General features: G+C 48.8%; 1 protein-coding gene across 2 annotated transcripts in view; it reads right to left on the reverse strand.

Annotated features, from left to right (window-relative positions):
- The window catches only part of LOC139421766 (rho GDP-dissociation inhibitor 2-like), a 37,489-nt gene extending 30,593 nt beyond the window's left edge, over nt 1-6,896 (reverse strand). For both annotated transcript variants that reach the window (XM_071172887.1, XM_071172886.1), the window contains exon 1: nt 6,757-6,896. In XM_071172887.1, the coding sequence (XP_071028988.1) occupies nt 6,757-6,829 (73 nt within the window). In that variant the 5' untranslated portion in view covers nt 6,830-6,896. The remainder of the gene's footprint in view (nt 1-6,756) is intronic.
- Nucleotides 6,897-17,352: the final 10,456 nt, after the last annotated feature.

The following is a 17,352-nucleotide window of genomic DNA, read 5'->3' on the forward strand; positions in this document are numbered from 1 at the left end:
GAGTACTGTAAGGGGTTATCATGTTTAACAGCTTGTGGTGGGATACAGAGTTGTTTGTATGGTTAATTATCTAGAACAGAGCAGCTCTGAAAACACACACGTGCACGCACACACACACACACACACACACACACACACACACACACACACACACACACACACTACAGGATGACATAATGCCTTCCACCTGTCTAGATGGGGTCAACTCCCCGTGGAGGATAGATGTGTGTGTGTGTGTTCTCTCCCGAGTGTCTGTTATTTACAGCGTCTCCATGACAACCAGGGTCGAAGAAGCTGCCTTTCTTTCTCTCTCAGTCTCCATGGCAACCACTTTAAAAAAATAATTAAATAACATGACATCACCATACTGATAATGTCCATACCATGAAGATAAACAATGACTATATTACCTCTATGAATCACCCGGTATCTGATTTCAATGGTTTCCCTTGAGGAAGTATCCACTAACTCAAGTCGGTACACAGAATAAGTGAAAATGGTTAAATGACTCAGTCCTTTAAAAAAACAGAACAGCCCCTGGGGTGCTGGAGCGGTCAGACTCTGATCTACTTCCTATTTCTGTATCTCTATCCTGTCCAATAAACATCATGGCTCAAGCCTCATGACACGACACAATATGAGGAAGTAGAAGAGGATCAACAGTGGAACATTACTAAAACAACCTACAGCTGACACTGACTACAACTGAGTCCAACTGTCGACAACCAAGTCTTACTGACTGAGTCCTACTGACTACAAAAGAGTCCTACTGACTACAAAATGAGTCCTACTGACTACAAATGAGTCCTACTGACTACAACCAAGTCTTACTGACTGAGTCCTACTGACTACAACTGAGTCCTACTGACTACAAATGAATCCAACTAACTACAACCAAGTCTTACTGACTGAGTCCTACTGACTACAACCAAGTCCAACTGAATATAACCAAGTCTTACTGACTGAGTCCTACTGACTACAACTGAGTCCTACTGACTACAAATGAATCCAACTGACCAAGTCCAACTGACTTCAACTGAGTCCAACTGACTTCAACTGAGTCCAACTGACTACAACTGACTACAACTGAGTCCAACTGACTGCAAATGAGTCCAACTAACTACAACTGAGTCCAACTGACTACAACTGAGTTCAACTGACTACAACTAACTACAACTGAGTCCAACTGACTACAACTGAGTCCAACTGACTACAACTGACTACAACTGAGTCCAACTGAGTCCAAATGACTACAACTGAGTCCAACGGAGTCCAACAGTGGTCCTGTATGGCTCAGCTGGCAGAGCATGGAGCTTTCAACACTAAAGACTGTGGGTTGAGGGGCAGCTCTCAGGGGGGAACTGTGGGGGGGACCTTGGATGGTTTGGTGGCCTGGCGGTTGGGAGCTTTGGGCCAGTGGTTGAGAGGTCGCTAATTAGAATCCCCGATTCAACTTGGTGGGAGATCTGTCAATGTGCTCTTGGGTGGGGTGCTTGACCCGGGCTGCTCCTGTGGGTCTCTCTGGATGGGAGTCTGTTAGACTGGATGTAATGTAGATGCTGAGCGGCAGGAAGTAGATTGTCTGTTTTAATATTCAATCAAATAAAAACAAAACATGGATTTAAAACATATATATATTGTGGGTTCGATTTCTGCTGAGGTATGAGAAATGTATACACACATCACTGTAAGTCGCTTTGGAAAAATAGCATACATTATGTTATTATAACAACTGTCCTAAACTGAGTCCAACTGACTGAGTCCAACTGTCCTAAACTGAGTCCAACTGACTGAGTCCAACTGACCTAAACTGAGTCCAACTGACTGAGTCCAACTGACCTAAACTGAGTCCAACTGATTGAATCCAACTGACTGAGTCCAACCGACTGAGTCCAACTGTCCTAAACTGAGTCCAACCGACTGAGTCCAACTGTCCTAAACTGAGTCCAACTGACTGAGTCCAACTGACCTAAACTGAGTCCAACTGACTGAGTCCAACTGACCTAAACTGAGTCCAACTGATTGAATCCAACTGACTGAGTCCAACCGACTGAGTCCAACTGTCCTAAACTGAGTCCACCCGACTGAGTCCAACTGTCCTAAACTGAGTCCAACTGACCTAAACTGAGTCCAACTGACTGAGTCCAACTGACCTAAACTGAGTCCAACTGACTGAGTCCAACTGTCCTAAACTGAGTCCAACTGACCTAAACTGAGTCCAACTGACTGAGTCCAACTGTCCTAAACTGAGTCCACCTGACTGAGTCCAACTGACTGAGTCCAACTGACCTAAACTGAGTCCAACTGACCTAAACTGAGTCCAACTGACTGAATCCAACTGACTGAGTCCAATTGACTGAGTCCAACTGTCCTAAACTGAGTCCACCTGACTGAGTCCAACTGACTGAGTCCAACTGTCCTAAACTGAGTCCAACTGTCCTAAACTGAGTCCAACTGACTGAGTCCAACTGACTGAGTCCAACTGTCCTAAACTGAGTCCAACTGTCCTAAACTGAGTCCAACCGACTGAGTCCAACTGTCCTAAACTGAGTCCAACCGACTGAGTCCAACTGTCCTAAACTGAGCCCAACTGTCCTAAACTGAGTCCAACTGACTGAATCCAAATGACATAAATTGAGTCCAACCGACTGAGTCCAACTGACCTAAACTAAGTCCAACTGACTGAATCCAACTGACCTAAACTGAGTCCAACTGACCTAAACTGAGTCCAACCGACTGAGTCCAATTGACTGAATCCAGACAAGTCACTATAACTGAGTCACTGTAACTAAGTCACTATACTGTAACTTAGTCACTGTAACTGAGTCACTAACTGAGTCACTATACTGTAACAGTCCAACTGAGAACACTTTGTGGTAATACCATGTATGGTCAAAGGGGGGGGGGGGGGGGGGGTAGTTTTGGGGTAATACCATGTATGGTCAAAGGGGGGGGGAGTAGTTTTGGGGTAATACCATGTATGGTCAGAGTGGGGAGAGTAGTTTTGGGGTAATACCATGTATGGTCAGCGGGGAGAGAGTAGTTTTGGGGTAATGCCATAACTGGTCAGCGGGGAGGGAGTAGTTTTGGGGTAATACCATTACTGGTCAGCGGGGAGAGAGTAGTTTTGGGGTAATACCATAACTGGTCAGCGGGGAGGGAGTAGTTTTGGGGTAATACCATAACTGGTCAGCGGGGAGAGAGTAGCTTCGTCAGATTCACACTGTGGTGGGAATCAAGTACTGACGTCATTGGAGCTTCGCATAAACATTTGAGTGAGGACTGGGCATCATGGCTCTCTACTGAATTACAGTAAAAACCAACAGTCAGGACTGAGAATCATGGCTCTCTACTGAATTACAGTAAAAACCAACAGTCAGGACTGGGAATCATGGCTCTCTACTGAATTACAGTAAAAACCAACAGTCAGGACTGGGAATCATGGCTCTCTACTGAATTACAGTAAAAACCAACAGTCAGGACTGGGAATCATGGCTCTCTACTGAATTACAGTAAAAACCAACAGTCAGGACTGGGAATCATGGCTCTCTACTGAATTACAGTAAAAACAAACAGTCAGGACTGGGAATCATGGCTCTCTACTGAATTACAGTAAAAACCAACAGTCAGGACTGGGAATCATGGCTCTCTACTGAATTACAGTAAAAACCAACAGTCAGGACTGGGAATCATGGCTCTCTATTGAATTACAGTAAAAACCAACAGTCAGGACTGGGAATCATGGCTCTCTACTGAATTACAGTAAAAACCAACAGTCAGGACTGGGAATCATGGCTCTCTACTGAATTACAGTAAAAACCAACAGTCAGGACTGGGAATCATGGCTCTCTACTGAATTACAGTAAAAACCAACAGTCAGGACTGGGCATCATGGCTCTCTACTGAATTACAGTAAAAACCAACAGTCAGGACTGGGCATCATGGCTCTCTACTGAATTACAGTACAAACCAACAGTCAGGACTGGGCATCATGGTTCTCTACTGAATTACAGTAAAAACCAACAGTCAGGACTGGGAATCATGGCTCTCTACTGAATTACAGTAAAAACCAACAGTCAGGACTGGGCATCATGGCTCTCTACTGAATTACAGTAAAAACCAACAGTCAGGACTGGGCATCATGGCTCTCTACTGAATTACAGTAAAAACCAACAGTCAGGACTGGGAATCATGGCTCTCTACTGAATTACAGTAAAAACCAACAGTCAGGACTGGGCATCATGGCTCTCTACTGAATTACAGTAAAAACCAACAGCCTGCTGCTGGGGATTATTTATTTTTCAACCTGTATTTAACCAGGCAAGTTAATTTGCACATTCGCTGTTTAGACCACAGACAACATTTTCCCGGGAAGCCAAATTCCTCATTCAACCACTGGCGAAAATCCCCTCCCAATGAAATTTAACAATGTTTCTCATACACAATGAAATGAAACACAGACAACCTCTTGCTAATCAGAAGGCTGTTGGAAAGGGAAAGAGGGGGAGACCTAGTCAGCTGTACAACTGAATGCATTCAACTGAAATGTTGTGATTGGTTCTGGGGCGGGGCTTAGCGAAGGGTCGACGGCAGTTGTTGTCCATTGGAATGTTGTGATTGGTTCTGGGGCGGGGCTTAGCGAAGGGTCGACGGCAGTTGCTGTCCATTAGAATGTTGTGATTGGTTCTGGGGCGGGGCTTAGCGAAGGGTCGACGGCAGTTGTTGTCCATTGGAATGTTGTGATTGGTTCTGGGGCGGGGCTTAGCGAAGGGTGGACGGCAGTTGTTGTCCATTGGAATATTGTGATTGGTTCTGGGGCGGGGCTTAGCGAAGGTTCGACGGCAGTTGCTGTCCATTGGAATGTTGCGATTGGTTCTGGGGCGGGGCTTAGCGAAGGGTCGACGGCAGTTGCTGTCCATTAGAATGTTGCGATTGGTTCTGGGGCGGGGCTTAGCGAAGGGTCGACGGCAGTTGCTGTCCATTGGAATGTTGCGATTGGTTCTGGGGCGGGGCTTAGCGAAGGGTCGACGGCAGTTGCTGTCCATTAGAATGTTGCGATTGGTTCTGGGGCGGGGCTTAGCGAAGGGTTGACGGCAGTTGTTGTCCATTGGAATGTTGTGATTGGTTCTGGGGCGGGGCTAGCGAAGGGTCGACGGCAGTTGCTGTCCATTGGAATGTTGCAATTGGTTCTGGGGCGGGGCTTAGCAAAGGGTCGACGGCAGTTGCTGTCCATTAGAATGTTGCGATTGGTTCTGAGGCGGGGCTTAGCGAAGGGTTGATGAAGAACAAATTCTTATTTACAATGACGGCCTCAAACAGAGGAGGAGGGGGGGGTCTCCCCTTTATTACTAGGAGTCCCCTCAGGTACAAACACTGATACTCACACACACACACACACACACACACACACACACACACACACACAGGCAGGTGCTCACAAACACACACTGACATTCTCACACACAAACACACACACACAGTAATAGGTTGGTTGTACTACTACTGTATGTCGTAGGGAGGATATTAGTCTCTGTCTCTCTCTCTGTCTCTCTCTCTGTCTCTCTCTCTGTCTCTCTCTCTGTCTCTCTCTATGTCTCTCTGTCTCTCTCTCTCTCTCTCTGTCTCTCTCTCTCTCTCTCTGTCTCTCTCTCTGTCTCTCGCTCTGTCTCTGTCTCTCTGTCTCTGTCTCTCTGTCTCTGTCTCTCTGTCTCTGTCTCTCTGTCTCTGTCTCTCTGTCTCTGTCTCTCTCTCTGTCTCTCTCGCTGTCTCTCTCTCTGTCTCTGTCTCTGTCTCTCTCTCTCTCATTTCCCTTCATGAGACTGTTACATGGGCCAATGCATTTTACTGGATACACTCAGAAGGCAACTGGGGGTAGTACACACACACAGAACCAACTCACGCATCTACACCAACACACGAACCAGCTCACGCATCTACACCAACACACAGAACCAACTCACGCATCTACACCAACACACAGAACCAACTCACGCATCTACACCAACACACGAACCAACTAACGCATCTACACCAACACACGAACCAGCTCACGCATCTACACACCAACACAGACGGAACAAACGCATCTACACACCAACACAGAAGGAACAAACGCATCTACACACCAACACAGAAGGAACAAACGCATCTACACCAACACCTTGGGGAGAACATGCCGACTAATTGATTCACTCAGTGTAACATGTGTCTTCCCCCGTCCCCCCCCACACACACAATCTCATCCATCACTTTTGACAGGGGGGGGGGGTAGATGTGGTGACATCATTCAGCTGACACACACACACACACACACACACACACACACACACACACACACACACGCCCAATTGGCAGACAACCAGGAGTGCGTGAACAGAAAAGCCCTGATACAACAAGTCCTGAGACATGAAATTACAACAGACACCACAACACACACACACACCACACCACAACACACACACACACCACAACACACACACCACAACACACACCACAACACACACAGGACCAATACAATATGAACCACCTTTGGCTTGTCTTATCATATCAAACATAAAACCATCTCCAACCACCTAGAGACTGATCATATATATATATATATATATACACACACACAGAAGATAATCTACACTGTACAGACTAGACAGAAAGACACACACACACACACACACACACACACACACACACACACACACACACACACACCACACACACACACACACACAGGTAAAACAGCATAAAAGGCAGTGTTGTTACCTTGGTAACACATGGTTAGCCAGAGAAGCTCCAGAACCTGACCCCCAAACTCACACACATCCAAGCCCAGCATGGTGGCTGCTGCTGGGGCTACACACGCTCCAGAGGCTGGCTGACTACCGGGATCCTCCACAGGTAGGGCAAAGTAACCAGCACGCAGACGGTTTCAAGTCAACAGTATCAAAAAGAGTCCTTTTAAACAGAGGAATGAAGAAACAAGCATCCCTTCTTCTCCTAACAGGACAGATATCGACAGAGAGAGAGAGAGAGAGAGAGAGAGGGAGGGAGAGGGAGAATCCTTGGGTGTGGGTGGGGATGAGAGGGATAGAGCGTCTGTGAAGGAGAGAGAGCGAGTCAGAGAGAGAGAAAAAGAGCGAGAGAGAGCGAGAGAGAGAAAAAGAGCGAGAGAGAGAGAGCGAGAGAGAGAAAAAGAGCGAGAGAGAGAGAGCGAGAGAGAGAAAAAGAGCGAGAGAGAGAGAGAGAGAGAGAGAGAAAAAAAAGAGCGAGAGAGAGAGAGAGAGAGGAGTGTCTGTGCCGGCTCCCTACAAAATGTGTAAGCTAGCACGGTAGCATAGTGACACCCGATGATGTCATTGACTAAATGCTAAGTCCTCTATCGATTTACATTGGAAATGCTAACGGCTCATTTTGAAAATCATATTCAGTTAGCTTAAGATGCTAAAGGAGAAATGTTCATTCCTATTTGTATTTCGTTAGAGATGCAAAGGGAGATGCTAGCCCTGTCTACAGTTCTGTGTGCTGGAGCCATTCTAGCTATCGATTCTCAGACAGAAGTAGCTAAACCTCTGCCTCCTCTCCTCCTCCTCTCCCTCTATCCTCTCCCCCCCATCCTCCCTCCCTCCTTCAGTCACCAACCCAGAGACTGCAATGAGCTCATCTTTCCCCCTTCCCACCCTCCCTCCCTCCCTCCCTCCCTGGCTTGCTTGCTTTCGCTCACTCCCATTCTCCCACTCTCTCATGCTCTCTTTTTTATGCTTCCTCGGTACACAAGCCACTCTCCCTCTCTCCCTCTCTATCCACTCTCCTCCTCTCTCCCTCTCCATCCACTCTCCTCCTCTCTCCCTCTCTATCCACTCTCCTCCTCTCTCCCTCTCTATCCACTCTCCTCCTCTCTCCCTCTCCATCCACTCTCCTCCTCTCTCCCTCTCTATCCACTCTCCTCCTCTCTCCCTCTCTATCCACTCTCCTCCTCTCTCCCTCTCCATCCACTCTCCCTCTCTCCCTCTCTATCCACTCTCCTCCTCTCTCCCTCTCCATCCACTCTCCTCCTCCCTCCCCCTCCATCCACTCTCCTCCTCTCTCCCTCTCCATCCACTCTCCTCCTCTCTCCCTCTCCATCCACTCTCCTCTTCTCTCCCTCTCCATCCACTCTCCTCTCTCCCTCTCCATCCACTCTCCTCTCTCCCTCTCTATCCACTCTCCTCCTCTCTCCCTCTCCATCCACTCTCCTCTTCTCTCCCTCTCGTTCCACTCTCCTCCTCTCTCCCTCTCCATCCACTCTCCTCTCTCCCTCTCCATCCACTCTCCTCTTCTCTCCCTCTCCATCCACTCTCCTCCTCTCTCCCTTGCCATCCACTCTCCTCTCTCCCTCTCCATCCACTCTCCTCTCTCCCTCTATATCCACTCTCCTCTCTCCCTCTATATCCACTCTCCTCCTCTCTCCCTCCACTCTCCTCTTCTCTCCCTCTCCATCCACTCTCCTCTCTCCCTCTCCATCCACTCTCCTCTCTCCCTCTCTATCCACTCTCCTCCTCTCTCCCTCTCCATCCACTCTCCTCTTCTCTCCCTCTCGTTCCACTCTCCTCCTCTCTCCCTCTCCATCCACTCTCCTCTCTCCCTCTATATCCACTCTCCTCTCTCCCTCTATATCCACTCTCCTCCTCTCTCCCTCCACTCTCCTCTTCTCTCCCTCTCCATCCACTCTCCTCTCTCCCTCTCCATCCACTCTCCTCTCTCCCTCTCTATCCCCTCTCCTCCTCTCTCCCTCTCCATCCACTCTCCTCTTCTCTCCCTCTCGTTCCACTCTCCTCCTCTCTCCCTCTCCATCCACTCTCCTCTACTCTCCCTCTCCATCCACTCTCCTCCTCTCCATCCACTCTCCTCCCTCCCTCTCCAGCCACTCTCCTCTTCTCTCCCTCTCCATCCACTCTCCTCCTCTCTCCCTCTCCATCCACTCTCCTCCTCTCTCCCTCTCCATCCACTCTCCTCCTCTCTCCCTCTCCATCCACTCTCCTCTCTGCCTCTCCATCCACTCTCCTCTCTCCCTCTCCATCCACTCTCCTCTCTCCCTCTCCATCCACTCTCCTCTCTCCCTCTCATCCACTCTCCTCCCTCCCTCACCATCCACACTCCTCCTCTCCCCCTCTCCATCCACTCTCCGTCTCCTCCATCCACTCTCCTCCCTCCCTCTCCATCCACTCTCCTCCTCTCCATCCACTCTCCTCCCTCCCTCTCCAGCCACTCTCCTCCTCTCTCCCTCTCCATCCACTCTCCTCCTCTCTCCCTCTCCATCCACTCTCCTCCCTCCCTCTCCATCCACTCTCCTCTCTCCCTCTCCATCCACTCTCCTCTCTCCCTCTCCATCCACTCTCCTCCCTCCCTCACCATCCACACTCCTCCTCTCCCCCTCTCCATCCACTCTCCGTCTCCTCCATCCACTCTCCTCCCTCCCTCTCCATCCACTCTCCTCCTCTCCATCCACTCTCCTCCCTCCCTCTCCATCCACTCTCCTCCTCTCTCCGTCTCCATCCACTCTCCTCCTCTCTCCTTCTCCATCCACTCTCCTCCCTCCCTCTCCATCCACTCTCCCCCTCTCCCCCTCTCCATCCACTCTCCCCCTCTCCATCCACTCTCCTCCCTCCCCCTCCATCCACTCTCCTCTCTCCCTCTCCATCCACTCTCCTCCTCTCCCCCTCTCCATCCACTCTCCTCTCTCCCTCTCCATCCACTCTCCTCTCTCCCTCTCCATCCACTCTCCTCTCTCACTCACCATCCACTCTCCTCCTCTCCCCCTCTCCATCCACTCTCCTCCTCTCTCCCTCTCCATCCACTCTCCTCCTCTCTCCCTCTCCATCCACTCTCCTCTCTGCCTCTCCATCCACTCTCCTCTCTCCCTCTCCATCCACTCTCCTCTCTCCCTCTCCATCCACTCTCCTCTCTCCCTCTCCATCCACTCTCCTCCCTCCCTCACCATCCACACTCCTCCTCTCCCCCTCTCCATCCACTCTCCGTCTCCTCCATCCACTCTCCTCCCTCCCTCTCCATCCACTCTCCTCCTCTCCATCCACTCTCCTCCCTCCCTCTCCATCCACTCTCCTCCTCTCTCCGTCTCCATCCACTCTCCTCCTCTCTCCCTCTCCATCCACTCTCCTCCCTCCCTCTCCATCCACTCTCCTCCTCTCCCCCTCTCCATCCACTCTCCCCCTCTCCATCCACTCTCCTCCCTCCCCCTCCATCCACTCTCCTCTCTCCCTCTCAATCCACTCTCCTCCTCTCCCCCTCTCCATCCACTCTCCTCTCTCCCTCTCCATCCACTCTCCTCTCTCACTCACCATCCACTCTCCTCCTCTCCCCCTCTCCATCCACTCTCCTCCTCTCTCCCTCTCCATCCACTCTCCTCCTCTCTCCCTCTCCATCCACTCTCCTCTCTGCCTCTCCATCCACTCTCCTCTCTCCCTCTCCATCCACTCTCCTCTCTCCCTCTCCATCCACTCTCCTCTCTCCCTCTCCATCCACTCTCCTCCCTCCCTCACCATCCACTCTCCTCCTCTCCCCCTCTCCATCCACTCTCCGTCTCCTCCATCCACTCTCCTCCCTCCCTCTCCATCCACTCTCCTCCCTCCCTCTCCATCCACTCTCCTCCTCTCTCCGTCTCCATCCACTCTCCTCCTCTCTCCCTCTCCATCCACTCTCCTCCCTCCCTCTCCATCCACTCTCCTCCTCTCCCCCTCTCCATCCACTCTCCGTCTCCTCCATCCACTCTCCTCCCTCCCCCTCCATCCACTCTCCTCTCTCCCTCTCCATCCACTCTCCTCCCTCCCTCACCATCCACTCTCCTCCTCTCCCCCTCTCCATCCACTCTCCGTCTCCTCCATCCACTCTCCTCCCTCCCCCTCCATCCACTCTCCTCCTCTCCCCCTCTCCATCCACTCTCCTCCTCTCTCCCTCTCCATCCACTCTCCTCCTCTCTCCCTCTCCATCCACTCTCCTCCTCTCTCCCTCTCCATCCACTCTCCTCCTCCCTCCCCCTCCATCCACTCTCCTCCTCCCTCCCCCTCCATCCACTCTCCTTCTCTCCCCCTCTCCATCCACTCTCCTCCTCTCCCCCTCTCCATCCACTCTCCTTCTGAATCCAGGCCTGGGATCAGATTACACTGTTATTTAAATACGGGTTGAATCCCAGGCCTGGGATCAGATTACACTGTTATTTAAATACGGGTTGAATCCCAGGCCTGGGATCAGATTACACTGTTATTTAAATACGGGTTGAATCCCAGGCCTGGGATCAGATTACACTGTTATTTAAATACAGATTGAATCCCAGGCCTGGGATCAGATTACACTGTTATTTAAATACAGATTGAATCCCAGGCCTGGGATCAGATTACACTGTTATTTAAATACGGGTTGAATCCCAGGCCTGGGATCAGATTACACTGTTATTTAAATACGGGTTGAATCCCAGGCCTGGGATCAGATTACACTGTTATTTAAATACGGGTTGAATCCCAGGCCTGGGATCAGATTACACTGTTATTTAAATACGGGTTGAATCCCAGGCCTGGGATCAGATTACACTGTTATTTAAATACGGGTTGAATCCCAGGCCTGGGATCAGATTACACTGTTATTTAAATACGGGTTGAATCCCAGGCCTGGGATCAGATTACACTGTTATTTAAATACGGGTTGAATCCCAGGCCTGGGATCAGATTACACTGTTATTTAAATACGGGTTGAATCCAGGCCTGGGATCAGATTACACTGTTATTTAAATACGGGTTGAATCCCAGGCCTGGGATCAGATTACACTGTTATTTAAATACATTGTAGTTCTACTATGGTGGGAAAATAACTTCTGGGAATGTTTGCTTTATGATGTCAGTTTGTTGACCTCTGAATAACATACGTCTGGACAGCTGAATCAAGCACACAATTCTTCAGGAAAAATGTCACTTTCTATTTTACGCTGTGCTGTCTTGTACGAGAGGCCTTCACAGAAGCAGAAGGCCTTCACAGACGCAGAAGGTCTTCACAGAAGCAGAAGGTCTTCACAGAAGCAGAAGGCCTTCACAGAAGCAGAAGGCCTTCACAGAAGCAGAAGGCCTTCACAGAAGCAGAAGGCCTTCACAGAAGCAGAAGGTCTTCACAGAAGCAGAAGGCCTTCACAGAAGCAGAAGGCCTTCACAGAAGCAGAAGGCCTTCACAGAAGCAGAAGGCCTTCAACAGAAGCCGCTCCCCCCTCGGCCTAATTCAGATAACAACAACATGCCCAGTGTCATCTCGTACACTACACTGGTCTGTCCATGGTTTTCCTGCTCCACAGGAAGCTGCTCTATCCTGAAGTCATTTAATGTCCAGCTAAATGTTATTTATTATTTATTTCAAAGGTTTAAAAAGGAACGATATAAACCAGTACTTTTTGGGGGGGGGGGGGGGGTTTATAACCGGTTCAGAACTTTCTTTTGCTGGTCGGAACAGTGGAACAGAACTGAACATATGACGGTTCTGTTCAGAACCAAACGATTGGAACATTTAGGTTCCAAACCCCTGGAAGGAATGTTTTTCATCAATTCATCCTGGCCCCGCCTTCAACATCATAGTGCCCTCTAAGCTGAGCCTTCAACACCATAGTGCCCTCTAAGCTCAGCCTTCAACATCATAGTGCCCTCTAATCTCAGCCTTCAACATCATAGTGCCCTCTAAGCTGAGCCTTCAACATCATAGTGCCCTCTAAGCTCAGCCTTCAACATCATAGTGCCCTCTAAGCTCAGCCTTCAACATCATAGTGCCCTCTAAGCTGAGGGCCCTGGAGGAGTGGTGCCAGGAAAATAACCTGTCCCTTAACGTCAACTAAACGACAGAGCTGATCAGGGGCTACAGGAGACAGCAGAGATAGCAGATACAGCAGACTACAGGAGACAGCAGAGACAGCTCGGCCCCGTCCACATTGACGGCAGTGGAGAGGGTCAAAAGCCTTAAATTCCTCTGCGTCCACATCACTGAGGACCTGAAATGGTCCCCCCACACTGGCAGCGTGGTGAAGAAGGCACAACAGCACCTCTTCAACCTCATTTGGCTTGGCACCTAAGACCCTCACAAACGTTTACAGATGCACAATCGAGAGCATCCTGTCAAGCTGTATCACCGCCTGGTACTCCAACTGCACCGCCCACAACCGCAGGGCTCTCCAGAGGGTGGTGCGGTCTGCCCAACGCATCACCGGGGGAAAACTACCTGCCCTCCAGGACACCTACAGCACGTAATTTAAACAGTAATTAATTTCAATTAAACAAAATTACTTATTTACTGTTCTAATTACTTTGGTAACCAGTTTTCAAGGACCTCAGCCACCGAGACCTGGCCTGTTCAACCCAATACCACTGTCACTAACCGACTATCACCCGGTACTCTACCCTGCACCTTAGAGACTGCTGCCCTATGTACATAGAGTCACTGAACACTGGTATATACTGTATTCTAGTCATGGTTCATCCTATATAACTACTGCTGTCCACTTCATATGTATATACTGTATTCTAGTCATGGTTCATCCTATATAACTACTGCTGTCCACTTCATATGTATATACTGTATTCTAGTTCATCCTATATAACTACTGCTGTCCACTTCATATGTATGTACTGTATTCTAGTCATGGTTTATCCTATATAACTACTGTCTATACACACCATCCTATATATAACTACTGTCTATACACACCATCCTATATATAACTACTGTCTATACACACCATCCTATATAACTACTGTCTATACACACCATCCTATATATAACTACTGTCTATACACACCATCCTATATATAACTACTGTCTATACACACCATCCTATACACACCATCCATACACACCATCTATACACACCATCTATACACACACCATCTATACACACCATCTATACACACCATCTATACACACCATCCATACACACCATCCATACACACCATCCATACACACCATCTATACACACCATCTATACACACCATCCATACACACCATCCATACACACCATCCATACACACCATCTATACACACCATCCATACACACCATCTATACACACCATCTATACACTGAGTGTACAAACATGAACAATAACTAATATTGAGTTGCCTTCAGAACTGCCTCCCTGTGTTCCACAGGGAACCTGGCCCATGTTGACTCCAATGGTTCCCACAGTTGTGTCCAGTTGGCTGGATGTCCTTTCGGGTGTTTGACTATTCTTGATAAACACAGGAAACTGTTGTGCGTGGGAAAACCCAGCAGAGTTTCAGTTCTTGACACAAACTGGTGCACTTGGCACCTACTTATACAATACCCCGTTCAAAGGCACTAATATGTTGTCTTGCCCATTCACCTTCTGAATGGCAACACACACACTCACAATCCATGTCTCAGTTGTCTCAAGGCTTAAAAATCCTTCTTTAACCCCGTCTCCTCCCCTTCATCTTTAACCTGGTCTCCTCCCCTTCATCTTTACCTGTCTCCTCCCCTTCATCTTTAACCAGGTCTCCTCCCCTTCATCTTTAACCTGGTCTCCTCCCCTTCATCTTTACCTGTCTCCTCCCCTTCATATTTAACCAGGTCTCCTCCCCTTCATCTTTAACCTGGTCTCCTCCCCTTCATCTTTAACCTGGTCTCCTCCCCTTCATCTTTAACCTGGTCTCCTCCCCTTCATATTTAACCAGGTCTCCTCCCCTTCATCTTTAACCAGGTCTCCTCCCCTTCATCTTTACCTGTCTCCTCCCCTTCATCTTTAACCAGGTCTCCTCCCCTTCATCTTTAACCTGGTCTCCTCCCCTTCATCTTTACCTGTCTCCTCCCCTTCATCTTTAACCTGGTCTCCTCCCCTTCATCTTTACCTGTCTCCTCCCCTTCATATTTAACCAGGTCTCCTCCCCTTCATATTTAACCAGGTCTCCTCCCCTTCATCTTTAACCAGGTCTCCTCCCCTTCATATTTAACCAGGTCTCCTCCCCTTCATATTTAACCAGGTCTCCTCCCCTTCATATTTAACCAGGTCTCCTCCCCTTCATCTTTAACCTGGTCTCCTCCCCTTCATCTTGAACCTGTCTCATCCCCTTCATCTTGAACCTGGTCTCCTCCCCTTCATCTTTAACCTGGTCTCCTCCCCTTCATCTTTACCTGTCTCCTGCCCTTCATCTTTAACCAGGTCTCCTCCCCTTCATCTTTAACCTGGTCTCCTCCCCTTCATCTTTAACCAGGTCTCCTCCCCTTCATCTTTAACCAGGTCTCCTCCCCTTCATCTTTAACCAGGTCTCCTCCCCTTCATCTTTAACCAGGTCTCCTCCCCTTCATCTTTAACCTGGTCTCCTCCTCTTCAGCTTTACCTGTCTCTTCCCCTTCATATTTAACCAGGTCTCCTCCCCTTCATCTTTAGCCAGTCTCCTACCCTTCATCTTTAACCAGGTCTCCTCCCCTTCATCTACACTGATTGAAGTGGATTTAACAAAGTGACATCAATAAGGGATCATATCTTTCACCTGGATTCACCTGGTCAGTCTGTGTCATGTATAACACCTGGTCAGTCTATGTCCTGGATTCACCTGGTCAGTCTATGTCCTGGATTCACCTGGTCAGTCTATGTCCTGGATTCACCTGGTCAGTCTGTGTCCTGGATTCACCTGGTCAGTCTGTGTCCTGGATTCACCTGGTCAGTCTGTGTCCTGGTTCACCTGGTCAGTCTGTGTCCTGGATTCACCTGGTCAGTCTGTGTCCTGGATTCACCTGGTCAGTCTGTGTCCTGGATTCACCTGGTCAGTCTGTGTCCTGGATTCACCTGGTCAGTCTGTGTCCTGGATTCACCTGGTCAGTCTGTGTCCTGGATTCACCTGGTCAGTCTGTGTACTGGATTCACCTGGTCAGTCTGTGTCCTGGATTCACCTGGTCAGTCTATGTCCTGGAACGAGCAGGTGTTCCTGATGTTTTGTACAATCGATGTATATTTAAGCAACGTAGGCCAGAGGAGGTGTGGTATATGTCTGTTCTCAGAAACAACGCATCAGAGAGACTACAGCCTGGATACCAGCCCTTAGCCGTGTGGTATATGTCTGTTCTCAGACACAACGCATCAGAGAGACTACAGCCTGGATACCAGCCCTTAGCCGTGTGGTATATGTCTGTTCTCAGACACAACGCATCAGAGAGACTACAGCCTGGATACCAGCCCATAGCCGTGTGCAGAGAGACTACAGCCTGGATACCAGCCCATAACCGTGTGGTATATGTCTGTTCTCAGACACAACGCATCAGAGAGACTACAGCCTGGATACCAGCCCATAGCCGTGTGCAGAGAGACTACAGCCTGGATACCAGCCCTTAGCCGTGTGGTATATTGCTCATATACCACAAAACCCCGATGAGCCTTATTGCTCATTATTAACAGGTTACCAATGTAATTACACCAGTAAACAAGTCCTTTAGTTTCATACCCATGTTATATTGTCTGATATACCACGGGGTTTCAGCCAATCAGTATCCAGGACCAAAAACGACCCGGATTATAAATACATTTATATATTTATTTATTTTATTCTGACGTTTCTCGTTCTGATATTTCTTCATTTCCTGGGTTGTGTGTGTAATGTTTTGCATAGCTGGATATTACTACACTTGTTGGAGCTAGCAAACACAAGCATTTCGCTGAACCTACGATAACATCTGCAGATCTGTGTACGCAAACAATAAAACATTGATTTGGGTAGAAGTTTCCTCTAGCAGGCACAGATCTAGGATCAGTTTATCCTCACCAGAATCTTTGATTTGGGTAGAAGTTTCCTCTAGCAGGCACAGATCTAGGATCAGTTTATCCTCACCAGAATCTTTGATTTGGGTAGAAGTTTCCTCTAGCAGGCACAGATCTAGGATCAGTTTATCCTCACCGGAATCTTTGATTTGGGTAGAGGTTTCCTCTAGCAGGCACAGATCTAGGATCAGTTTATCCTCACCGGAATCTTTGATTTGGGTAGAGGTTTCCTCTAGCAGGCACAGATCTAGGATCAGTTTATCCTCACCGGAATCTTTGATTTGGGTAGAGGTTTCCTCTAGCAGGCACAGATCTAGGATCAGTTTATCCTCACCGGAATCTTTGATTTGGGTAGAGGTTTCCTCTAGCAGGCACAGATCTAGGATCAGTTTATCCTCACCGGAATCTTTGATTTGGGTAGAGGTTTCCTCTAGCAGGCACAGATCTAGGATCAGTTTTTCCTCACCAGAATCTTTGATTTGGGTAGAGGTTTCCTCTAGCAGGCACAGATCTAGGATCAGTTTATCCTCACCAGAATCTTTGATTTGGGTAGAAGTTTCCTCTAGCAGGC

This window comes from Oncorhynchus clarkii, chromosome 12 (genome assembly GCF_045791955.1).
Source record: "Oncorhynchus clarkii lewisi isolate Uvic-CL-2024 chromosome 12, UVic_Ocla_1.0, whole genome shotgun sequence".
Taxonomy (NCBI): Eukaryota; Metazoa; Chordata; class Actinopteri; order Salmoniformes; family Salmonidae; genus Oncorhynchus; species Oncorhynchus clarkii.